Source organism: Chlorocebus sabaeus, chromosome 19, assembly GCF_047675955.1.
Source record: "Chlorocebus sabaeus isolate Y175 chromosome 19, mChlSab1.0.hap1, whole genome shotgun sequence".
Lineage (NCBI taxonomy): Eukaryota > Metazoa > Chordata > Mammalia > Primates > Cercopithecidae > Chlorocebus > Chlorocebus sabaeus.
Genome location: NC_132922.1, coordinates 28,945,343 through 28,972,495, shown reverse-complemented (window position 1 = coordinate 28,972,495; position 27,153 = coordinate 28,945,343). Strand labels below are relative to the sequence as shown.

The 27,153-nt window shown below is 42.0% G+C and overlaps 1 protein-coding gene across 6 annotated transcripts; it reads right to left on the bottom strand.

Annotated features, from left to right (window-relative positions):
• Positions 1-576: 576 nt before the first annotated feature.
• Positions 577-26,794, bottom strand: ZNF280B (zinc finger protein 280B). Of its 6 annotated transcripts, XM_037994812.2 has the most exons (5): positions 26,668-26,794; positions 25,820-25,877; positions 14,018-14,140; positions 11,881-11,946; positions 577-6,728 (listed from the first exon to the last, which is right to left on the bottom strand). In XM_037994812.2, the coding sequence occupies exon 5, from the start codon at positions 6,657-6,659 to the stop codon at positions 5,028-5,030; it is 1,632 nt and encodes a 543-aa protein (XP_037850740.2). In that variant the 5' UTR covers positions 6,660-6,728; positions 11,881-11,946; positions 14,018-14,140; positions 25,820-25,877; positions 26,668-26,794; the 3' UTR covers positions 577-5,027. The 6 variants fall into 6 exon arrangements, with proteins under 6 accessions (XP_037850740.2, XP_037850738.2, XP_007973076.3 ...); XM_037994810.2 differs by lacking the exon at positions 14,018-14,140; XM_007974885.3 differs by lacking the exons at positions 11,881-11,946; positions 14,018-14,140.
• Positions 26,795-27,153: the final 359 nt, after the last annotated feature.

Below are 27,153 nucleotides of genomic sequence, written 5' to 3'. Positions count from 1 at the left end.
AGAGGAAGAGGAAACACAATGTAATATTAGAAATGAGAAAGGAAGTGGGATTCTGAGTAGTTAAAACAATGTCCTACCCCAAATTGAACTACTTTTGCTTCAGGAAAGGAAAGTTTCTAACAAGAAAGCTGTAAGTGCAACCAAGTAAAAACTTGGGTTAGTAAAGAAAATGACTGTCTTAATAGATGTTGTAAATTATAAAGCTAAATTATCTTTAAAGAGTCTAAAAAATGGAAATAGAAAGTTGTTTTTTTTTTGTTTGTTTGTTTGTTTTTTTTGAGACAGAGCTTCACTCGTTTCCCAGGCTGGATGCAACCTCTGCCTCCCAGGTACAAGCGATTATGTCTCAACCTCCCAAGTAGCTCGGATAACAGGCATGCGCCACCATGCCCGGTTAATTTTTTTTGTATTTGTAGAGACAGGGTTTCACCATGTTAGGCTGGTCACGAACTCCTGACCTCAGGTGATCCACCTGCCTCGGCCTCCCACAGTGCTGGGATTACAGGCATGCGCCACCATGCCTGGCCCCCAAGATGGAAATAGAAATTATTTAAGCAGGCCAGGCGCGGTGGCTCAAGACTGTAGTCCCAGCACTTTGGGAGGCCGAGACGGGCGGATCACGGGGTCAGGAAATCGAGACCATCCTGGCTAACACGGTGAAATCCCGTCTCTACTAAAAAATACAGAAAACTAGCTGGGTGTGGTGGCGGGCGCCTGTAGTCCCAGCTACTCGGGAGGCTGAGGCAGGAGAATGGCATGAACCCGGGGAGGCGGAGCTTGCAGTGAGCTGAGATCCGGCCACTGCACTCCAGCCCGGGCGACAGAGTGAGACTCCGTTTAAAAAAAAAAAAAAAGAAATTATTTAAGCATATACTTACTACCTTTAAGGGCAAACCATTTCTCATTAAAGCCAAGAACAAGAAAGCCCATTAACTCCATCTTAAATATTTAGAAGTTCTGGCTGCAGCAATAAGGCTAAAAATGAACACAAGTGGCAAAAAGGCAAAGATTTTACAGTGGTACTAAATGAAAATTAAAAACTAAAAATAGGCCAGGCGTAGTGGCTCACTTTGGGAAATGAAGGTGGGCAGATCACTTGAGGCCAGGAGTTCAAGACCAGCCTGGCCAACGTGATGAAACCTCATCTCTACAAAAAGTACAAAAATTAGCTGGGTGTGGTGGCACATGCCTGTAGTACTAGCTGCTCAGAAGAATCACCTGAACTCGGGGTGGATGTTGCAGGCACCTGGGATCGTGCCACTATACTCCAGCCTGGGCCACAGAGCAAGACTCTGTCTCAAAAAACAAAACAAACTAAAACATCCCATTTTACTTAATGTGTAAAGACAATACAGCAACAATACAGCAACAGCATTTTTTCACAAAACATTTTATTACTATAATTGATATTTTACTTATAATTTTTGGCAACATTAATAAAATAATAAATTTCATCTGAAAGAACAAGCGAGCAAAATAGACAAGGAAATTCACAAAGGGTAATAACAAAATAGTAATCTTGACATATTCAATATATTTGTAAACAAAACAAAGTGACATTGCCTTAAAAATATAGAGGTATCAATAGAAAAACAGAGAAAGCTCCTGAAAGAACTCACTATATTAATTTTCATTTGGTTGCAGGCACAGAAATTGACTCGAGCTAGCTCAACTCTAAGACAGAAGCAAAGCCCTTGATGATGATCGTTTTTCAGCTTTTTCATGAAAACTTAGGAAATTTAAATACACTGAAGAGGGAAGAAAAGAGTAGGGAGAGAGTAAAGTGCCTTTAAGAGGAAAAAGTAAAAGTTTTTTTTTTTTTACAGGGAGATCTCATTGTCAGTGGCATTTTAGGAGCCTTGAAGCTCAATGAACCAAAGGAAGTGTCAACAATTAAGTGAGGTAGCAAGCCATGCAGGCCTAGGGGAAGGGCATTCTAAGAAAGACAATAGCATGTGCAAAGTCTTTGGATTGGGAAGAATGTGATTTGCTTAAGGAATAGCAAGGCTAGTGTGTCAAAATAGTGCATCATTGGGGAAAAGAGTGGAGAAGCATGACATAGAATGAAAGAGAGTAAGGAGGTAGGCAGGGGCCAGATCACTGGAATCTATAGTTGGCAATTAATGACCATATGTACTCCTTAAGAGCATGCTTTAATGAAACAGCAAACAACAACAGTGTTGATAATACCAACCAATCACTAAACATACAACTAAAATATTTCATATTTTTACCACAGAAACAGAATACGGGAGGTAAGTATGAAAAGTCTGTAGATCTGGCCGGGCGCGGTGGCTCAAGCCTGTAATCCCAGCACTTTGGGAGGCCGAAGCGGGTGGATCACGAGGTCAGGAGATCGAGACCATCCTGGCTAACATGGTGAAACCCCGTCTCTACTAAAATATACAAAAAACTAGCCGGGCGAGGTGGCGGGCGCCTGTAGTCCCAGCTACTCGGAGGCTGAGACAGGAGAATGGCGTAAACCCGGGAGGCGGAGCTTACAGTGAGCCGAGATCGCGCCACTGCACTCCAGCCTGGGTGACACAGCGAGACTCCGTCTCAAAAAAAAAAAAAAAAAGAAAAGAAAAGTCTGTAGATCTATTTATACACAGTAGGAGTATCTACCTGAGACAAGAAAAACTGGCACAAACACACCCACTTGCACACACATACCCTTTCTTCAACTAAAGAAAGGATTCAGGCTGAAATTTTAGCAAAGTGTCTTAACCCAAGCAAAGTAACTGAAAAGACCTAGTAAAGTGTTCAAGGTGCAAATCAATCAAGTGTCAGGCAAATAAATACAATGGGAGCTACAGTCAGAAAATGTTGCAAAATATAGATAATATACTCACAACTTATTTGTTATCTGTACTGCCTTCTATTCTAGTTCTAAGAGGGATGCTAAGCTCTTAATTATCTCTTCGCAGATTTTTGTGAAAGCTTAGGAAATTTAACTAGATTGAGGAGGGAAAAAAGGAGTGGGGAGAGATAATATACCTTTAAAAAGAAATCAAGGAAAAAGGGAAAGATTTCTCCAGACCTATGTCTATAGCCAAGATGGCAGATTCCATGACTGGTGAAGACAGGTTGCTGGGCACCTTAGTCGGGGGTGGAGGTACAAAGGATGGCACCAGAACACAACCAAGGAGACAACTCCGGGAGTCCACAGAGGCACCCAAGGCTGCTGATGTTCAGGAACCAATACTCAAAAAGCACTCCAGAATACTGTGAAACAGCCCCTGGGGAGAGCAAGGGAAAAAGGTTCACCCATAGTACAGATTAGATAGGACAGATCAGATGAAGGACATTAAGTCTTAACACTTACTGAATTAGGGAGACATTTCTTGCACACTGGTATGTATCAAGACAGACCCAAACAGCATTAGTGTCAATAAACTGGGAAACTATACATAAAACAGAAGAACTGTAAGCTGCAATACATTCATGTCAAGGCAAGACATAAAAGTTGTAAGCTTCACATGTTCAATTAGGGTAAGATATATATGCACAGAAAAATATAAAGCCATTATGGGTTTAAATTTAGTCAGTCACCCTGGGCTATTTTTGTCCACTGTACCTACTGTTCTTGGACAGTCTTCATTCCAGCTCAACAGTGGGAAAACTAAATTTAGCCCAGTCCAGGAAATGGACAGACACCACTTGTTTGGCCCTTTTCAGTTAAAACTATGGGTCCAGTACAGTTCAAATTATAGATATCAGGGCTTCTTTCCCTTGGGAAACTTAACTTGCTTTACTGCTGTGGCTCAGAGGAATATGGCCAGTTCATTCTCCACTAACGGCTAGCCAGAAGGGAGAGGAGAGAGAATGAATCAATTTCACCTTTAGATCACAGAATGGGAAGTCAGCTAGCACCAGGCACCATTCTATTATTAATTGTATTGCTATTTCATCTCAAACCAATGATACATGGCGGCTCTTTGATGTCTACAGGGGCCCCTCACCAAACAAAAGCACTTTACTTTGAATGGTTTGGCTTCCTTGGATGTTTCTGGGTTAGGTAAAGATACTCTGAAGCAGTGTTCCTTTTGACCTGGCCCCAAGACCAGAATGAATGTGTGCCTATCCTTCAATTAGAACAAAGAATCACTGCTCTCCCTCAACTAACTTCCACCTTCTTGGTCTCTGCTCATGCAGCAGCTTCTCTTTCAATTCCACATCCTGGCTTTTCAGAATCTTTTCAGATTATTTTATGTCAGCACAGCAGAGGCACTTCTGGGAATTCGACAGCAAGTGGGCCAGGGCATAACAAAGCCATTCCAGTCTTACTAGAGTTAACCATGAAATCTTGAATGCATGGAAAAAGCTGAAAAGAAAGCTAAGTATTTCAAAAATTCTATGAATTCTGTATATAGAAAAAAGAGCTTTTTCAAGCTTAGGAGTAACATGAAATACCAAAATAATAAATAGGTGCCAGAGGCAGTGGCTCACACATCCCAGCACTTGGGGAGGCTGAGGCAGGAAGCTCCCCTAAGGTCAGGAGTTCAAGACCAGCCTGGGCAACATAACAAGACTCCATCGCTACAAAAAAATTAAAATAAAAAATTAGCTGGGTGTGGTGGCTGCGCCTGTAGTCCTAGCTACTCTCCAAAGGCTGAGGCCAAGGAATGCTTGAGCCCGGGAGTTCAAGGCTGCAGTGAGCTAGGATCACGCCACCGCACTCCAGCCTGGGTAACAGTGAGACCCTGTCTCTAAAGTAAAAAAAAAAAAATTAAAATTAAAATTAAAAAAATAAATTAATACCTTTTTCTCTCACATACACACACACACACACAAACACCTTTTATGTAAGCCAGACACAGTTAACATGAAAACCAGATGTTTTAAAATAACACCTCAAAATTCAGATCAAATAATATATATCCTAAATTTTGTTTAAAAAGTCATATATAATCCACTAGTTTCACTATTTTTGGTGCTACTGAATAATGTATGGTTGGTATTTTTTGTTTTTATGAGCTTTTTAAATTTGGTTTGAAATACTTGCTTTAGATTTACTGAAACTAGAATTAATGGGACTTTTTTGAAATTTTGCTTTTAGACCTGGGGAGTGATGGTTCGGAGTCAGATGTGCTCACAGTTATGGATGCTACTTCTACTGATCCTGGCTGAAGAGGTTCTAGTGACACTTGAATAGTAACTTTTGTTTCAGGAGGTAATCCTTCTAGTTGCTTAGGCTTCTTAAACATTTGATGACACTGGGTCTTGTGCTCCATTTTCTCCTTGAAAGTTAAAAACTGTAGCCGGCACTTGGAACACTGGTGTGTACTCTTTCCCCAGTGGCCCCTATAATGACACATGTATGGTGTTGCTGTTTTGAAAATTTTGAGACAAAAGGGACAAAGCAAATTCTTTGTGTTTTCATGGCACGTTCTAAAATGTGTTTCTACATCAGCAAAGACTGACGATCTGTAATGGCAAACCTGGCACACATAGGGCATTTCGCCAGGCTTATGATGGTCCTTCATGTGTTGTAAGAGGACCTGATCTGTTTCAAATGACAATTCACAGATCTTACAGACAGCAGAGGGCTCCTGGGCAGTGTGGACATTTTCAATGTGACACTGTAGCTGGAAGGGAGTGGGAAACTGCCGGTGGCAGTGCTGGCAGGTGGTGTGGTTTTCCCAGCTGTCGTTCTTTTGCTTCTCAAATTCCAAATGATGCTTCACGTGATTCATAAACTTAACATTTTTTAGAACTTTCACGCAACTGAGGCATTTAAAGGTGGTGTGAGTCTTCTGTTCTGGCTGCCCATCTCCTTTATGCTGTCCATAGTAAAAGTCACTAAGTAACACAATGGGATTTTCTTTCTTGGGATCAAAGGTCTTGTTTTGACTTGTTAGACTCAAAATGTCTGTTTTTGTCAATTCATTTTCCCTATCAAGATTTCTATTTATAGGCTTGAAATGGATATTGTCCTTTGGAAAAGCTGCTGGAAAAGGTGCTCCATTCTGAACATGGCTTAATGAGGTATGAACATTGTTTGAGGGTGTACTTTGCTGAGTATTCATTGTATGAAAGGTATCTGAAGGGGACGAAGCTGAAGAATATCCTTCCATAATTCCATCCCTGAGTTTAGCCCTTTTGGGATTTATGCTGTTTACTTCAAAAGTGGAAAGTCGCTTTGATATATGAGGACTTTCATTTATACCTCCTACTGAAAGTGCTGCACTTACTGGCTGATGCAATGAACCTGTGAATGTAATCAAAGGAGAAGGTAATTCTGAAGAGTTATTAGGCACAACTTGCGGTGAACTATTTTTATAATCAGGTTTAGACAAAGGCTCAATAATAATAGGACTATCTGTTGATCTCGATTCAAGTTGGGAAGCTGGCAGGTTGGTCACTGCTTCTGATGTAAGGGTCTCATGACTTGTAGGCTGCAATTTGTCAGCAGTATCTTTTCTAAGGTGACCATACTTTTTTCTCCTTGACCATGAACCTGGGGTGACTCTGTTCAAAATGTTTGAAACGACTGGTTTTGAATTTGAAGTCACCCCAACAAAGATTAGCTCAGCATCTTCATTTACATGTTCCACACCAACAAAGATGAGCTCAGCGTCTTCGTCATCTACTTGTTTGGTTTCTTTTATGTTCTTCTGTGGTTCAGGCTCTTTCTCTTCCTCACATGATTGTTCCATTTTCTAATGTTTTTTATTCTTGAACAGTGTGGCCACAAGTCCCAATGCTTCCTTTATATAAACTGCCACCTAAGTACAAACATATATCAGTAAGTACAGGAAAATGCATTACCTTATTTAATTCTCCTCCAAAACATTAAGGTTTTTATAAACATCACTATTTTACAGATAAGGACACAGACTGAAAGAGGATAAATAACAGCTTAAAACCTATGATAAAAGATCAGGTATCTATGAATCCAGAATCATAACTTTGCTGTACTGATTATGCTCTCTTCCATTAAAAAAAAAAAAAGAAAAATCTTCCAGCAACTAATCACTAGGCAAAATTGTATGGAAAAGGACACACATTTTTACCAGGGCATCATTGTGCAGTGTTTAGAAACATGGACTTTGGAGTTGAAGAATAAGCTGGAATCCTTAGTCTGCCACACACCAGCTGCATCCGCTTTATCAAGTTTTTTACTTTTAAATGTATTTTGCTATCTTAAAGGCAAAAATTCTATTTCTTAGACTTATAGTAACAGCTGGTTTTTTAAAAGCACCACCTATTCAATTGCAGCTTGATTTGTAGTGGAATTGGAAGAAAATTACATTAAATGTACATATCTCAATTGATTCATATATAGTAATCCCATAAACATTAGTACAGAAAAGAGGTATTAAATTTATAGTTAGAGTACCTACACATAGCCAACAAACAGCATAGCACAATGTCAAGTGCCAGGCAGATAATTTCATCCCAACTCATGGCCTTAATTATAATCCATTCACTAATGCCTCCTAAATTTTTCCCTCCAGTCCTGACTTACCCACTGAACTTAAACACAACAGTGCTTCCTCCCTCAATCCACCTCAGTCTCTTCTCCACATAGCAAGCAGATTGATTGTGTTAAACAAAGTCAGACTGTATCATTGTTCAGCTCAAAACCCTCCAATGGCTTTCTGATTAACTGAGAGTAAAAGACCAAGTATTACCAATGCCTAGAAGACCACACTACCAACCCCACATACTGCTCCTGCAGTTATCTCATACTACTCTCCCCGATCTACTTCACTCCAGCCACACTAACCTCCTTGCTATTTATTTTTATTTTAATTTTTTGAATTAAATTTTATTTTTTTGAGATACAGTCCCGCTCTGTCGCCCAGATATATAACTCAGCTCACTGCAACCTCTACCTTCCAGGTTCAAGAGAGTCTCCTGCCTCAGTCTCCTGAGTAGCTGGGACTACAGGCGCGCATCACCACATCCAGCTAATTTTTGTATTTTCAGTAGAGATGGGGTTTCACCATGTTGACCAGTCTGGTCTCGAATTCCTTCTCTCAAGTGATCTGTGTGCCTTGGCCTCCCAAAGTGCTAGGATTATAGGCATGAACAACTGCACCTGGCCCTCCCTGCTATTTCTTGAACATACTAAGCTCTTTTCCTTGCTCAAGGTCCTTGTTCCCTCCAATATGAATGATCATTTGAGTAACTGCATGGCTAGCTCCTCACTGCCCTTAGAGCTCTATTCCAAGTATCTCTCAGTGAGGTTCTCAAATATTCCAACCAACCTCTAACCCACATTCCTAATCTCTTTTCCCTTTTCTTTCATCCCCAAAGCCCTATCACCATTTAACATATTACAATCCTATTTATCTTGATTATTTTCTAATGTCCATCCAGTGGAACACAAAACTCAAAGGACAAGTATTGTATCTTCTGTTGACTGTTGTATACTCAGCACAAAGAACAGGGTCTGACACAGGACAGGTGCTCAACAAATACAGAATTTGTTAAATGAATCAATAAACAGCACTCTCCTTCATAAGATCCTTTATTTTTAAAGAAGATTATGCTCCATTAATTCCACATTTTCTATAAATTTACTCTAAGAACTTTATCCGTTGAAAATTCTGTAGGCCGATAAAGGACTTAAAGCAAGCACACACACATAAATAATAACTACCTTTACTACACAGGCTGAATTCTAAAATTTTCCATTTCCTTTTTTTTTTTGAGATGGAGTCTAGTTCTGCCACCCAGGCTGGAGTGCAGTGGCATAATCTCAGCTCACCTCTGCCTCCCAGATTCAAGCAAGTCTCTTGCCTCAGCCTCCAGGGTAGCTGGGATTACAGGCACATGCCACCACACCCAGCTAATTTTTGTATTTTTAGTAGAGAAGGGGTTTCACTGTGTTGGCCAGGCTGATCTCGAACTCCTGACCTTGTGATTCACCAGCCTCAGCCTCCCAAAGTGCTGGGATTACAAGCATGAGCCATGGATTAGAAACCCGAGCTGCGCCCAGCCTGATTTTTTTTAAATTAACCAATGACCCACAAAATCGGTTAAGCCTCATTACTAGGTCTATTAAAAAATAGAGAGTGAAAAAATGAATCCAATGAGACACTTTAATTCTTAAAGACTAAGCAGTTAACAGCAATAGCATCAGATATAGCTGTGCACTAAGTCAGTTTTAGCAGAAAGAGCACAAAACCAGACTTCAGGAATTAGGCATGTCAGTGCTAACTCTGTCTACAAACCCTCCATATAACTATAGTAAATCATAAACGTTTTGGTGCTTTAAAAATTAATCTTCAGACTGGCCGGGCACGGTGGCTCAGGCCTGTAATGCCAGCACTTTGGGAGGTCAAGGCGAGCGAATCATGAGGTCAGGAGATGAAGACCATCCTGACCAACATGGTGAACCCCGTCTCTACTAAAAATACAAAAATTAGCTGGGCGTGTTGGCGCACCTGTAATCCCAGCTACTCAGGAGGCTGAGGCAGAAGAATAGCTTGAACCTGGGAAGCAGAGGTTGCAGTGAGCTGAGATCGTGCCACTGCACTTTAGCCTGGGCTAAAACTGGTCTAATAATATCAAAATGTAGGCACTAGAAACAAACCAAGGTTCATAACTCACCAATTTCTAAAATCATATCAAGATTCACTGTATCCCAATGTGGACCCTTCAAATCAGCATAATCAAAAGCATAAAAATCAAACTGACATCTAATATATGCCATGCACACTGTTTTAATTTTAATGAGGATATCTGTATCTAATTTTGGAACATAGACAATATTTATTCCTATAAATATGTGTATCACCTTGGAAATGAATTTTAATAGGAATACAATATTAAGCATAATACAAATTATGTATTCTTTTCCTCATTTACTCTAAAACTATTATTTTGTTTGCCTATTTCTGGTGAGATATTGTGCAAAGCACAGAGTAGACAGTGGTAAATGCATGAAATATACAAACTGGTGTATCATGAATAGTGATTTACAACTGAATTAGTAGATATATAATGCCACAAAAAAATAAGGCAGATATGAATACACTGCTCTTTGGAGTCAACTAAAATTGGTTTACTCTGTCTATATACAACCTAAATCGCCTAACTCCAGGTTGATGCCACCTAGCCCAGTTAGCCCAGTGTTTCCTAAGCATTACTGACATTTGGGACCAGATAATCCTTTGCTGGGGGTTGTCGAGAGCACTATAGGATGTTTAGCAGCATCTGTGATCTCTACCCACTAGAAACCAGCAGTAATTCCCCAGGGTGGCAACTAAAAATGGCTCCAGGAATTACCAAATGTCCTGTGGGAAAACTCATGCCCAAATCCAATCTTCTTCTCAGGATCACTTCCACATTTCCAGTAACTACCTTCTAGGTAATTCTAAATGTATTTTCTAACATCCTCTCTAAAGAAAATATCTGGCTGGGCACGGTGGCTCACACCTGTAATCCCAGCACTTTCAGAGGCCGAGGCAGGTGGATCACAAGGTTAGGAGTTTGAGACCAGCCTGCCAACATAATGAAACCCTATCTCTACTAAAACACAAAAAATTAGGTGGGCGTGGTGGTGGACACCTGTAATCCCAGCTACTCATGAGGCTGAGGCAGAAGAATCGCTTGAACCCAGGAGGTGGAGGTTGCAGTGAGCTGAGATCACGCCATTGCACTCCAGCCTGGGTGACAGTGCGAGACTGTGTCTCAAAAAAAAAAGAAAATATTCTAAATCAAAATCATTAATATTCTCCAATATCCTAAAAAATTAGACTATACTCTGACAACATGGCCATTAGATTTACCTGAAAATTAACTAGTTTATTATTGTTACTATTTTTTCTTTTTCAAGATGGAGTCTTGCTCTGTTGCCCAGGCTAAAGTGCAGTGACACGATCTCGGCTCACTGCAACCTCTGCTTCCCAGGTTCAAGCTATTCTACTGCCTTAGCCTCCAGAGTAGCTGGGATTACAGGTGCGCCAACACGCCAAGCCAATTTTTGTATTTTTAGTAGAGACGGGGTTCACCATGTTGGTCAGGATGGTCTTCATCTCCTGACCTCATGATTCGCCCGCCTCGACCTCCCAAAGTGCTGGCATTACAGGCCTGAGCCACCATGCCCGGCCAGTCTGAAGATTAATTTTTAAAGCACCAAAACGTTTATGATTTACTATAGTTATATGGAGGGTTTGTAGACAGAGTTAGCACTGACATGCCTAATTCCTGAAGTCTGGTTTTGTGCTCTTTCTGCTAAAACTGACTTAGTGCACAGCTATATCTGATGCTATTGCTGTTAACTGCTTAGTCTTTAAGAATTAAAGTGTCTCATTGGATTCATTTTTTCACTCTTCTGTTTTTTAAACCTGTTCAAACCTCCTCTACCTCCCAGAAAAATGTCAAAGTATCTTATAAGCCATTTTAAATAACTTTTAGAGCATTGCTCATTCTACCTTTTATGTCCATTCCTATTAATGGCCCCCAGCCCAGGTCCCAACTTCTAGGTTTAGGTCCATTGGTTACTGCATTTTTGTACGCCTGTACTAGTCCCTAAATTGTTCTCTTTTCTCTGTCCTTCAAATTATATAACACACCACCACTAGATGGATCTTAAAACACAACTGTAATTATATCAGTGTTCTATTCCTAAGCGTTAAATGATTCCTCCAATTCTAGAGAATATTTCAGGTATACATAATTTGGATTATACAATGGCTGAACTGTGTTCCCCCCACCCCCAAATGTGTATACTGAAGCTATAACCCCCAATGTGATGGTATTTAGAGAAGGGGCTTTTGGGTGATAATCAGGTTAAGATGTAATGAGGATATTCATGAGGATAGGGCCCTCATGATGTGATTGGCGCCCTTATAAGAGCAGATACCACAGACCTTGGTTCCCCTCTCTGTCATGTGAGAACACAGCAAGAAGGCTGTCACCTACCAGCCAGGAAAAGAGCCTTCACTAAGGAACCAAATTGTCCAGCATCGTGATCTTGAACTTCTCAGCCTAAAAATGTGAGAAATGAATTCCTATTGTTAATAAACCATCAAACGAACAAAGAAGAAAAACTTAAACTGGGTTCTAATAACACTGCTGGGCTTCCTGACCAGCTGCTCTTGGTTAGATTTTTGGCTGTTGTCCATACTGATTAACCCGCCATCCAACCATCATTCAAGATGAGAAAGAGGAATAGAGCAAGAATCAGGAACAAAGCTAATAAGTTAATGAACAAGTTCATTAAGAACAAGAGTAGCATTAGACGATGAGAGTTTTCTTCTCCTCTAGATGTCCAGAGACCCTTCTCTACAAATGTCCACCAATGGATGCATAAATGCTTATGTTCCAATTTACCAGAATCTTGAGATACTGGGGTAGGGAGGTTAGACATGCAAAGATATATCAGATCTAACGGGTTTGTCCTCAAAAGTCAATTCACACCCCCGTGATGGGAGAAGCCAATAGGAGGGCTTCAATTCCAAAGAAAGCTGAGAGATCGGTGGATGATAACCCACCTTCCAGATTATTTCTGTGCATTCAAACAATGGCCCTTCTAGTAGATCACTGTTATAACCACACACGTTTTTTTCAGGCATCAGTCCCACTTGAGTAACCTTTGTGATTAGAATTCAGGCCACCAGGACTCCTGTGGTACCTATCCCTACTATCTTCCCTTGCCTATCACTTTCTTCACCCCACTGCTGCTTTCTCAAACTCCTGCCCCACCTCCCTCACTCTCCATCTGCAGTACTCTTGTCCCCCAGCCCCACCAATAACTCTACACACTTGCCGTCTTAGAATTGAATGCTCATTAAACACAGATCCTTGCAGTAAATGGGAGTTTTACAGTATCCTTAACACTACAGCAAACATTTGTATTCCATCCAGGCCAACTAAATAAAACACAAATAACTTTTTCATAAATGTTTTTTAATAAATACTTTTTCAAAAATAAGCTGAGGATGGTAGAGGAGTATAAAATAGGGTTGAAACTAGCCTGAGAGGCCAGGCGCAGTGGCTCATGCCTGTAATCCCAGCACTTTGGGAGGCCGAGGTGGGTGGATCACTTGAGGTCAGGAGTTCAAGACCAGCTTGGACAACATGGTGAAACCCCATCTCTAAAAAAAATACAAAAAATTAACCAGGCATGGTGGCGCACACATATAGTCCCAGCTACTCAGGAGGCTCAGGCACAAGCATCTTGGGCGAGGTTACAGTGAGTTGAGATTGCACCACTGCATTCCATCCTGCGTGACACAGCGAGACTCCATCTTAAAAGAAAAAGAAAAAGAAAAAAAAGGCCAGGCACAGTGGCTCATGCCTATAATCCCAGCACTTTGGGAGGCCGAGGTGGGCGGATAACCTGAGGTCAGAAGTTCGAGACCAGCCTGGCCAACATAGTAAAACTCCACCTCTACTAAAAATACAAAAATTCGCCAGGCGTGGCGGTGGGCGCCTGTAATTTCAGCTACTTGGTAGGCTGAGGCAAGAGAATCAATTGAACCCAGGAGGCGGAGGTTGCAGTGAGCCAAGACTGTGCACAAGACCGTGCCATTGCACTCCAGTCTGGGCAACAAGAGCAATACTCCATCTCAGAAAAAACAAAACAAAACAAAAACAAAAACAAAAAAACAAACTAGCCTGAGAGTCTAGGAGGGGAGTAACTATTAAATCACGGTCGTTCCTTATCAAAAGACATGACAATTTCCACAGACTAGACTGAGAGAAAAATGAAGAATTTACAGATCCTTTCTACTATTTCCACTCTTGTTACCTTTCTGACCTTTTTCCCCACTATTCTAATCTTCATTCACTTTAAACCAGCCACACTGGCTACCTTGCTATTCCTTCAGAGTCTCTGCCCAACACTTATGTCCCCATGGCTAACACGGTGACATTTTATCCCCTTCAAGTTCATGTCCAAATTTACCTTCTCCATGAGACTTACTCTAACCACACTACGTAAAATTACAATTCTCTTATACCTCTTCAACTTCTAATCCTGCTCTATTATTTTTTTCCTAGTTCTATAACATCATCTTCCATTTCACCAGAGAATTTGCATTTTTATTATACTTACCATCTTTCTTTCTCTATTGGACTGTTAGTTCCTTCTGTTGGAGTAGTTTGTTTTGTTTTTGTTGTTGTTGTTCATTTTTGTCTGTTGTGTTCACTGATTTCTCTCAAGTGCCTAAAGCAGTGCCTGGCACACAATAAACACTCAAACATTCATTAACGGAAAAATGTTATCTAGAAGTAGTTAGAAATCAATTCAAAAAGGTAGACTGAAGGAAAAAGTGGAAAATGTTCAAACATGGGAAACAGCCAATTTTCAAGACTGGGCGCTCCTAAAGTGCACCCTTAGAGGAAATGTGACAGTCCCACAATCCTGGGGTTCAGAAGAAAAATGTGTATGGCCAGATCTCATCATAAGGACCAACAGTTTGGGGAAGTCTTTCCTCAGAAGAGTATGTGTGTGGTTAAAAACTCGCGTGTGGTTGTAACAATGATTTACTAGAGCTGGGCACTGTGGCTCACGCCTATAATCCCAGCACTTTGGGAAGCTGACGCAGGCGGATCATGAGTTCAGGAGTTTGACACTAGCCTGGCCAACACAGTGAAACCCCATCTCTACTAAAAACACAAAAATTAGCCAGGCATGGTGGAACGTGCCTGTAATCCCAGCTACTCAGCAGGAGAACTGCTTGAATCTGGGAGGCAGAGATTGCAGTGGAACGAAGTTGCGCCACTGCACTCCAGCCTGGGTGACAGAGCAAGACTCCGTCTGAAAAAAACAAAGAAAAAACAATGATCTACTAGAAGGGCCATTGTTTGAATGCATAGAAATAATCTGGAAGGTGGGTTATCATCCACTTACCTCTCAGCTTTCTTTGGAATTGAAGCCCTCCTACTGGCTTCTCCCATCATGGGAGGTGAGAATTGATTTTTGAGGACAAACCCATTAGATCTGATATGTATTTGCATGTCTACCCTCCCTACACCAGTTAGAGTTATGCATGGGATCTCCTTTTTTTTTTTTTTTTTTTTTTTTGAGACGGGAGTCTCACTCTGTCACCCAGGCTGAAGTGCAGTGGCGTGATCTCGGCTCACTGCAACCTCCACCTCCTGGGTTCAAGCAATTCTCCTATCTTGGCTTCCCAAGTAGCTGGGACTACAGGCACATGCTACTACGTTCATCTAATTTTTGTATTTTTAGTAGAGACAGGGTTTCACCATATTGGTCAGGCTGCTCTCAAACTCCTAAACTCAGGTGATCCACCGGCCTTAGCCTCCCAAAGTGCTGGAATTATAGGCATAAGCCACTGTGCCCAGCCTGGGATCTACTCTTAAACAGCAGAGAAAATGAGTCATTTTTCCCCTTTTCTTTCCCTTCCTCCTATGAGCAGAATCTTGGTCAGAAGAGTCTACAAAGGAGATTTGACAGGGTGGCAGTTCAAACTAAAAGTGGTCTGATAGTTCAGAGTAAAGTTTCTTCACTAAAGCTGAGTTTTTAAAGGGCTTGAAGAATGATTTAAAAAGGGGTTGTGGAAGACCACAAAAAAGACAACTAAAAAAATGCGTAACAAAGTCAACAGAGTGAAGTCAAGGGGAATGGAGGAATAAGGACCTACAAATAGCTGCTCCTTCATAAAAGCAAAGAGAACACTAGCAAAAACTACAAAAATCACATTTTTCAGATCCTGGAAATTAACAAAAGCTTGTAAAAATCAAAAGATTTTATTACAAAATGGTTTGGCAGTTCCTCAAAATGTTAAACATAGATTTATGGTCCCAGAAATCTACTTCTAAATATACACTCAAAGAAACAAGGGTACTCAAGTACATGTATACATGTTTATAAGCAGCAATTCATAATAACCAAAAGGTAGAAACAACCTAAATGTCCATCAATGGACGAATGGATAAACAAATCATGGTATGTACATACAATAGAATGTTTATTCAGCCATAAAAGAAATGACATACTGATACATGCTACAACATGGTAAACCCTGAAAACATACCATGTGAAAGAAGTCAGGCACAAAAGCTCATATACTGTATGATTTCATTTACAGGAAATATCAGAAATAGATAAATCCATAGATATTAAACAAAGATTTGTGGTTGCCAAAAGATAGGAAAGGGAAAATGGTGAGAAACTGCTTAATGGATAAAGGGGTTTTACTTTGGAATGATGGAAATGTATCAGAACTAGATAGAGGCAGAACACGTACAATATTACAAATGCACTAAATTGTTTACTTTAAAATAACTGATTTTATGTTATGTGATTTTCACTTCAATTAATTGTTTTTTAAAAATAAAGAGGGGTCATCACTACCAACCACACAGAAATAAAGATAATTATAAAGGAATACTATGAAAAATTATCTGTCAAAAAATTAGATAACCTAGATGAAACAAATTCCTAGAAAGACACGAGCTAATGAACGGACTCAAGAACATACAAAATATGAATGGATCCAAAACAAGCGACAGAATTAGTAATCAAGAAACTACCCCAAATAAAAGCCCAAAATCAGATAGCTATGCTGGTAAATTCTTAACGTTTTAAAAAGAATTAACACCAATCCTTCATAAACTCTTCCAAAAATTAGAAGAGGAGAGAAAACTGCACATCTATGAGGCTAGTTATTACTCTTATACCAAAATCAAACCAAGAAATCATATTAAAAAAACTACAGGCCAATATCCCTTATAGAGGCAAAAATCCTCAACAAAATGTTAGCACACAAAATCTAACAACATATATAACAATTACATACAATGACCAAGTGGGATTTATTTAAAAAATACAAGGATGGCTCATTCTATGAAAATCAACCAACACTATTATCATTTTATTTTTTTTTAACTTTTTTTTTTTTTTTTTTTTTGAGTCAGAGTTTCATTCTTGTTGCCCAGGCTAGAGTGCAATAGTACGATCTCAGCTGACCGCAACCTCCTCCTCCTGGGTTCAAGTGATTCTCCTGCCTCAGCCTCCCAAGTAGCTGGGATTACAGGCATGCGTCACCACGCACAGCTAATTTGTCTGTATTTTTAGTACAGACAGGGTTTCTCCATGTTGGTCAGGCTGATCTCGAACTCCCAACTTCAGGTGATCCGCCTGCCTAGGCCTCCCAAAGTGCTGGGATTACAGGCGTGAGCCACTATGCCCAGCCTATACCATTTTAATAAAGGACAAAAACCACATCTGTCTGCAGAAAAAACACTTGACAAAAGCTAACATCCTTCTATGATTTGAAACAACAAAACAACTAGGAATAGAAGGGAACTTTCTCCACCACACAAAGACATCTGGATGAGACTCACAGCTATTATAGTATCATACTTAATGGTGAGACTGAAAGTTCCCCTGCCCCTAAGATCAGGAACAAGACAGATGTGCACTTTCACCACTTCAATTCAACATTATACTGGAGGTTCTACAACCAAGGTAATTAGGCAAGAAAATGAAGCAAAAAGCATTCAGATTGGAAAGGAAGAAGTAAAACTATAATGGAGATGACGAATAGAAATAACTCAATTTTTTTAAAAGGGCAAAGAACATGAATAGACATTTCTCCAAAGATGATATACAAAAGACCCAGGAAATATGTTCAGTGTCATTAATCATAAAAGAAATGCACATTAAAACCACCATGAGATACCACCTCACACCTACTAGGATGACTACTATTAAAAAACAAACATTGTTGGAAAAAAATTAGAATCCTCATGCATGGTTACTGGATTGTAAAATGGTATAACTACTATGGAAAACGGTACAGAAGTTCCTCATAAAATTAAGAACAGTACTATATGTTCTAGCAATCTTACTCCTGGGTATACATCTAAAAGAATTGAAAGCAGGGTCTAAGAGATATTGGCACACCCACGTTCACAGAAGCACTATTAAAACAGCCAAGGGGTGGAAGCAACCCAAATGTCTACCCAAAAATGAATAAACAAAATATATCATATATCATTCAACCTTAAAAAGGAAGAAAATCCTGTCACATGCTATATGTTTGAACCTTCAGGATATTATGCCAAATAAAATAAACCAGTCATAAAAGACAAATACCTTTGTATTTGTATGATTCCACCTATATGAGATAACTAAAATAGTCAAATTCATAGAAACAGAAAGTAGAGGCAGGGAGCAGTGGCTCACACCTGTAATCACAGCACTTTGGGAAGCTGAGGTGGGCAGATCACCTGAGGTCAGGAGTTCGAGCTCAGCTTGGCCAACATGGTGAAACCCTGTCTCGACTAAAAATACAAAAATTAGCCACATGTGGTGACAGGCACCTGTAAACCCAGCTACTCAGGAGGCTGAGGCAGGAGAATCGCTTGAACTTGGGAGGCAGAGGTTGCAGTGAGCTGAGATCATGCCACTGCACTCCAGCTGAGGCGACAAGAGAGAGGCGACAAGAGAGAAACTCTGTTTCAAAAAAGTAAATTAGCTGAGCGTGATGACACACACCCGTAGTCCCAGCTATTCAGGAAGCTGAGGCAGAAGAATCCCCTGAATCCAGGAGGCAGAAGTTGCAGTGAGTGGAGACTGCACCACGGTACTCCAGCCTGGGTAACACACCAAGACTCTGTCTCAAAAAAATAAGGGGAAAAAAAAAAAAAAACACAGAAGGTAGAGTAATGGTTACCAAGGGCTAGGGGCAGAGGAAAAGGGTGAGTCTGTTGTTTAATGGGCATTGTTTCAGTTCTAGAGATCTGTTTCACATCAATGCAAATACACTTGAAACTACTGAACTATTAATTTAAAAACGGTTAAGGTGGTAAATTGTATGTGTTTTTACCACAATAAAACAATTCATTTTAAAAACAGGTCCCAATCAGGCACGGTGGCTCACGCCTATAATCCCAGCATTCTGGAAGGCCGAGGTGGGAGAATCACTTACAGTCAGGAGTTTGAGACCAGCCTGGCCAACATGGCAAAACCCTGTCTCTACTAAAAATACAAAAATGAGCCGGCATGGTGGCACACGCCTGTAATCACAGCTACTCAGGAGGCTGAGGCAAGAGAATCACTTGAACCCAGGAGGCAGAGGTTACAGTGAGACGAGATCAAGCCACTGCACTCCAGCATGGGCGACAAAGTGAGACTCTGTTTAAAAAAAAAAAAAAAGGCTGGACATGGTGGCTCACGCCTGTAAGCCCAACACTTTGGAAGGCTGAGATGGGAGGATCACTTGAGTCCAAGAGTTCAAGAGCAGTCCAAGCAATGTAGTGAGACTCCTTCTCTACAAAAAAATTTAAGAACACAGGCACAGTGGCTCATACCTGTAATCCCAGTATTTTGGGAGGCTGAGGCAGGAGGACTTAGCCCAGGAGCTCCAGACCAGCCTGTACAACATAGTGAGACCTAACTCTACAAAAAATTTAAAAATTAGCCAGGCATGATAGAGTATGCCTGTGGTCCCAGCTACCCAGGAGGTTGAGGTGGAAGGATTGCTTGGGTCTAGAAGGTGGAGGCTGCAGTAAGCTGTGATCACATCACTGCACTACAACCTTGATGCCAGAGTAAAACTGTCTCAAGAAAAAAAAAATGTTTTAATTTAGCTGGGCATGGTGGCACAAGCCTGCAGTCGAAGCTACTGGGGAGCGGAATGAGGCAGGGTGGCAGCTGAGATGGGAGGATCACTGGAGCCTGGGAGGTCGACGTTGCAGTGGGCCATAACTGTGTCACTGTACTGCAGCCTGGGCAACAGAGGGAGATCCTGTCTCAAAAACAAACAATAAAAAAAGGGAACAGGATTTGAACACTTCTCCAAAGAAGACACACAAATGGCCAAGCAGCACACAAAATGCTGCTCAACATAATTAGTCATTAAGGAAATGCAAATCAAAATCACAATGAGCTATTACTTCACATCCACTAGGTTAGTTATAGCCAAAAACAATCTCAAGTGTTGCAGAGGATGTGCAGATATCTGAACCCTCATATACTGCTGGTGGCAATATACACTGGTACTCTGGAAAACTTTGGCAATTGCTCAAAATTTAAATATAGAGTTACCATATGACCCAACAGTATCACTCCTAGGTATATACCTAAGAGAACTGAAAATACAACATATATATAAGCTAGCTGACATAGAGCAATAATGCTGCTACAAAGTGCAAACAACCAAATGTAAATTAATTGATGAATGAATAAACAAACTGTGGTATATCTGTACAATGAAATACTATTCAGCCATAAAAAGAAATGAAGTACAAACAGGCATACAATACGGTGTACCTTGAAAATACACTAAGTGAATAACGCCAGACACAAAAGGCCACATATTTTATTATTTTACTTATACAAAATGTCCAGAATAAGGCAAATTCATACAGACAGAAATAAAGTAGCAGCTGCCACGGGCTCCATGAAAAGAGGAACGAAAGGAATACAGCAGGTTTGAAAAATGGCCCCCAGAATATCAGGTCCTAATCCCTTAAACCTGTAAATGTTACCTTATTTGGAAAAAGGATCTTTGTAGATGGGAAAATTATCCTGGACTATACAGGTGGGCCCTAAATGCCATCACAAGTGTCCTTGTAAGAGAAGCAGAGGGAGATTTCACACATACTCTAGGAAAAGGCGAAGACAGAAGCAAAGATTAGAGTGGCATGGTCACGAGCCAAGGAATGTCACATCCACAAACTAGAAGATGCAAAGAATGAATACTCCCCTACAGTTTCCCAGGGGAGCACAGCCCTGCCAACATCTTGATTTAGGTCTTGTGAAACTTATTTTAGACTTCTGACCTCCAGAACTAAGGGAGAATAAATTTTTGTTATTTTATGCCACCAAGTTTGTGATAATTTGTTATAGCAGCCACAGAAAAGTAATATAGAGAGTGACTGCTAATGGATACAAGGTTTCTTTAGAGTTGATGAAATGTCTTGGAATTAGATATTGCTGATGGTTGTACAATTTTATAAGTATATAATACTAAAAACCATTCAATTTCACATGCCAAAGGGTGAATTTTATGGCATACGATTTATATTTCAAAGAAAAAAAATGCCTAGCAACAGGCTGGTATAATCCTCCATCTCCCAACAACTGCTGCTAAATTTTCAAAGCACCATTAAGCAGACTCAATTGGTAACAAGGATAATCGAACAATGCAAGCTAATCTAGCCAACAAAAAGAATTAAACTAGTATCAGGTGGTCAATTTATAAATTGTAGTGGGAGTCATACATTCCCAAAGATGGAATAGTTATATCTCCTTGCAGAGTGAACACTTCTCCAATACCAAGGACTTGGAAGACCAAATAAATTATATGTAGGATTACCAAATATGCTGGTATGACCAAGACAGTTGCAGTTTAAACTTCTATCTCTGTGTAATTACAGATTGTGCCACTCTTCAATCTTTAATAAGTCCTTCAGTTTAAATGACAAATTACATAGTCAACCTAGTTATAAGGAATCTAGAGATTGTGAGAAGCTGTGAGAGCATATTCTATGCAGGCCAGATAGGTCCTATCACGACTCCCTATGTAACTTGGATCTCTGCGATTGGGAAGTTCCCAGGGAAAAAACCCCAGTTAAGACTTCTGCAGAGCATTCACATTTTGTTTCAAACTTATACAACACTAATGCTTAAGCTCAACTCTCAGAATTGTATTATTCAGTATTATCCAAATGACTAATTTATACACTGAAGGGAAAGAACAAGGAATGGACCTACATACACCTGCAGTTTACAAGTATAAGAAGCTAACAAAGAATAAGATTAAAATAGTTTGTGCCAGGCCGGGCATGGTGGCTCACGCCTGTAATCCCAGCACTTTGGGAGGCCAAGGCAGGTGGCTCACGAGGCCAGCAGTTTGGGAGGCCAAGGCAGGTGGCTCACAAGACCAGCCTGACCAACATGGTGAAACCCCATCTCTACTAAAAATACAAAAAATTAGCTGAGCATGGTGGCGCACGCCTGTAATCCCAGTTACTCAGGAGGCTGAGGCAGGGGAATCACTTGAACCTGGGAGGTGCAGTGCAGTGAGCTGAGATCATGCCACTGCACTCCAGCCTGGGCAACACAGCAAGACTCCGTCTTTAAAAAAAATAAAAAAAAATAAAAAAAACACTTGTGCCCACATTAGTGTTAAAAGCCAAAAGGTGAAAGTCACTATTCTCCTTTCACATATCAACTTGACCCTAAGGTAATATTGCTGCATTAGAACTGAGCTGGTGGGAAGGATGTTAAGAAACGAGACGGGTGGATCACGAGGTCAGGAGATCGAGACCATCCTGGCTAACATGGTGAAACCCTGTCTCTACTAAAAAAAAAAATACGAAAAAACTAGCCGGGCGAGGTGGCGGGCGCCTGTAGACCCAGCTACTCGGGAAGCTGAGGCAGGAGAATGGCGTGAACCCGGGAGGCGGAGCTTGCAGTGAGCTGAGATCCGGCCACTGCACTCCAGCCTGGGTGGCAGAGCGAGACTCCGTCTCAAAAAAAAAAAAAAAAAAAAAAGAAATTAGGGAGAAATTGTTACTCTACAGAAAGACCATCATATAAGACCAAACATACACATTTGATGTTCTGATGTTTGCTATTTTGGCAGAACTACAGCTACAAAATGTATTGCATCAGTAGAATTAAAACATATCCCAGTCCACAAAAAACTAAGAGAGAAATTATACAGGAATGATCAAGAATCTGCACAGTTCTGATCATCTCATGACTAGAGAGAAAAGGAGGAGGGGAAGCATCAGGTATTTGAGAGGAATTTAAGACCATTCATTCAATAAAAGTTTGGTGGGCCAACAAGGTGCCATGTATTGGTCTGGGGACACAGCAGTGATCCAAAGTCCTTCACTTTAGGGAGCTGACATTCCAGAAGGGGTAGTCAGAAAATAATTGTTTTTAACAAAAGTAAGATGGTTATATGAACACTACGGAGAAAAATAAAGTAGGAAATGGAAGCAGATTGATATTCATATAACATGAATATGGCTACCTGTGGAAGAATACTCCAGCAAAGGGAACAGCAAACACAAAGGCTCTGAGACCAGAGCATTTAACACATGCAAGGATTGATCAACAGGCTAACATAGGTGGGCCACTGAAAAGGGTGACAAGTTAGAAATGAGATAAAAAATGAGCTGACTGTGGTAAAGGAAAACCAAGATCATGTAGGCCATTCTAAATTCTTCAGCTTTGGCCAGGTGCGGCGGCTCACGCCTGTAATCCCAACACTTTGGGAGGCCGAGGCGAGCAGATCAACTGAGGTCAGGAGTTCGAGACCAGCCTGGCCAACACGGTGAAATACCATCTCTACTAAAAATGTAAAACTTAGCCAGGCGTGCTGGCACGTGCCTGTAGTCCCAGCTACTCGGGAGGCTGAGGCAAGAGAATTGCTTGAACCCAGGAGACAGAGACTGCAGCGAACTGAGATCGTGCCACTGCACTCCAACACGTAAGAGGTAATGCTGAGCAGGTAAATCTATGAGATCAGAGCTCAAGGAAAGTTCTGAGGTAGGTACTTAAATTTTGAAGTCTTCGGTATGCAGCATTATTTAAAACACAAGACTGGATGAGATCACTCAGGGAAAGAGGTCTGAGATCTAAGCTCTGGCTCATTCCATTGATTAGAGGCCATGGAGATGAGAAGGAGCTGGTAAAGGAAATTAAAAAGAAACAATTATTCACAGCCATTCCGGTGGGAGGAGAATCAAGAAAGACAAGCATCCCAGAATCCAAAGGGGAGGAGAAAAGGAACAACTATAATATATGCTGCCAATAGATCAAATAAAATCAAGAAAATCAACTAAAACTGACCAATGGATTAATAAGCAAAATGGAATTCACTGGTGACCTCCACAACAGCGGGTTTAAAGAAGAGGCCGGGAGCGGTGGCTCAAGCCTGTAATCCCAGCACTTTGGGAGGCCGAGGTGGGTGGATCACGAGGTCAGGAGATCGAGACCATCCTGGCTAACACGGTGAAACCCCATCTCTACTAAAAATACAAAAAAATTAGCCGGGCGTGGTGGCAGGCGCCTGTAGTCCCAGCTACTTGGGAGGCTGAGGCAGGAGAATGGCGTGAACCCAGGAGGCGGAGCTTGCAGTGAGCCGAGATAGTGCCACCGCACTCCAGCCTTGGCGACAGAGCAAGACTCCGCCTCAAAAAAAAAAAAAAAAAGAATGAGAACAGGAGTTAGCAAATATGGACAACTCTAGAGAAATTTTCCTGTAAGGACAAGCAAATACAAAATAAAACAAGCAGATGGGAGATGTGGCATCAAAACCGAGATCTTTAAGGTGAGGTTACAGTACAATCAGTATGTTTGCTATGTTAATGATCTGGAGAGACAGAACACTTAACCCTAGACAAAGAGAAGTCTTGCTAGAATAATATCCTTAAATTAAAAAGTGCACATGTAGAGGTTTTGGCCTTAGCAAGAAGTCAAATTAGAGTAACAGGACAATGCTTTGAGATCTTATGGAAAAGGGTTAAATGGTAGATAAATGGCTGTGGTAGCCATCCTCCAAGACCGACCTAAATGAATCCCATTTCCTGGAATTCACATAGATGTAGCCCTCTCCCACATTGTAACAGGGTTGGTCTGTGGGATCAAGCACATACAGCAAAAAGTGATGGTATGCCACTTCAGAAATTAGGTCATAAAGACTGCCCTTCATCTTGGGTACAAGGTCTCTTGAATCACTTGCTCTGAAGTAAGCCAGCTACTATGACATGAACAGCCCCACGGAGAGGCCCACAAGAGTGAGGAACTGAAGCCTCTTGCCAACAGCCCAGTGAGTGGGCTTAGAGGCAGATGATCCAACCCAAGTCAATCTCGCAGAGACTGACAATCCAGCCAAAAGTGTGAGTGAAACCTCATGAGAGACCCTGAGCCAGAACCAGCCAGCTAAGCCACTCTTGGATTCCAGACCTTCAAAAACTATGAGGTAATAAAAATTTTTTTAAACTACTAAGTTTTGAGACAATTTGTTACACGGCAATAGATAACTAATACAATGGGTCTCACTGAGCTGTAATTACAAATTGCTGGCCACAGAATTCACCTATAATCTCACCTACTGGCATGCAATGACTTCAGATGGCCTCCCCTGCCTGTCCTGCCAGGGATTAAGCAAAGTGGAATTCACTGGTGACCTCGACAACTGGTGGGTTTAAAGAAGAATGAGAACAGGAGATAGCAAATATGGACAACTCTGAAGGTTTTGCCCTGAGGCAATTACCTCAGGAAATGCAGCTATTGAGAAAGAGGGTATGATAAAAGAAGTCAGCTTTATATAACTTAACATCCATGATGCTCTTACTTTCTTTTTCAAAAGATCTGGTAAAAGAATGCCACTACCACCCTCTCCTTTCTCAAGAAAGCAATTCAGGGCCGGGCGCGGTGGCTCAAGTCTGTAATCCCAGCACTTTGGGAGGCCGAGATGGGCGGATCACGAGGTCAGGAGATCGAGACCATCCTGGCTAACACGGTGAAACCCCGTCTCTACTAAAAAAATACAAAAAAACTAGCCGGGCGAGGTAGCGGGCGCTTGTAGTCCCAGCTACTCGGGAGGCTGAGGCAGGAGAATGGCGTGAACCCAGGAGGCGGAGCTTGCAGTGAGCCGAGATCCCGCCACTGCACTCCAGCCTGGGCGACAGAGCAAGACTCCGTCTCAAAAAAAAAAAAAAAAAAAAAAAAAAGAAAGCAATTCAGAGGGTTCCCGAATTACCTACATCAATGGACCTAAACTAATCACACACATTCAGATTCCCTTAGCAAAATATTAAATACTAAACAGCTATGTTTTAGCACAGGAACGGGCAAGAGAGCGAAACTGAAGGAAAAAAGATACAACTTTGGTCCTTATTGGGCAGACTTCTCTCTTCTTACCTCAGGTTTACAACGCAACTTTTAAGAACTTGAGCTATTCCAGGCAGAAGGTCACATCCTTGAGGTAACCAGAGAGAAGCGTTAGTTACTTACATGTTACGAGAATATTTGCGATCCCACGGCCTACCTGACACTGCCATTTGGGTGTTTATCAATCATCTCACACTTAACCAGAAAAGTGAACTGAACTCCTTTCCCCCAGATCTGTTCCTCCAATCTCCCCCACCTTAGCAAAGTTAACATCCCACCCGCCAACTGCCCAAATCAAAAGCCTTCAAATCACCCCAGGTCCTGGCTCTCACGGGAGGGACTCCATTAGGGTCCCAGGGGCGGCATTAAGAGTCCCGGCGGCCACGCAGTAAATAAGACGAGACGCTGCGGTCAGGGAGAGAGGCCAATACATTCAAATGCCTTAAGGGGTCTGGGCCTACAGGTCTCCAGAATGGGGGAGAGTCTGGGGTTACAAAGCAGTTTTCAGATTTTTAAATACATTGAGCGCCAAAAGAAACCCCGCGGGGGCGATGGGGGAGGGGAGCGCACTGGGAGCCAGGAAAGGCCCCTTCTCCGAGAGGCCCGGGCCCAGCCCGGGGGTAGGGACGTCTGCGTGAGGGAGTGGAGGCTGATGTGAAAGTGGCGCCTGCTGAGATTAGGGAAGGGGGTGTGCGTGAGGGGATCGTGGGACCTGCTTCTGCCTTGCACTCCCCACAGAAAGCGGCTGCATTGCAAAGGCCGCTCTGGCAGCGCACCGCCAGGCGCGGGGTCGCGACCCGCAGGGCTGCGGCTCGCCAGGAAATCCCTCAACTCTCCCCTCAGGGAACGCTGAAGCCGCGCCACGCCCCCGTCCTTACCGGTCCGGATCAGCTGCTGTTCTCGAGCTGCCGGCCACGCACCGGCCCCGGAGGCGCTCCCGGGGAAAAGCCGGCGGGGACTACGCCTCCTCAGGCCCCCGGCGCCGCCGACGCGCACGCCTCCACCCGCGCGCGTCCAGTGGAGACCTGCGATTGGCTGCCAGGTGCCGGCGCGAGATCGGCGCGGCTCCAAGCTGGGCGCATGCGCGCGCTCTGACGCCCCTGGTGGTGACTGCTGGACTCGGGGTCAGCTTGAGAGGGAGGGGTGGCGGTAGCAATGCCCCTGAGGCCCTGGAAGGATGTTGGGTTCTGGAACAGGGTTCCAGACAGTCAGGGTTCCAGAGCTGAGGGGCATCCAAGCAGTCAGGGTTCCAGAGCTGAGGCTGAGGCAGCCAGAGCTCGGGGTGGGGGATAGTCTGCCCACCAGAAGTCCAGCTGTTTATAATTCTCAGGTGTAGTCCCTTTGCTGACTATCCATGCTTAAGG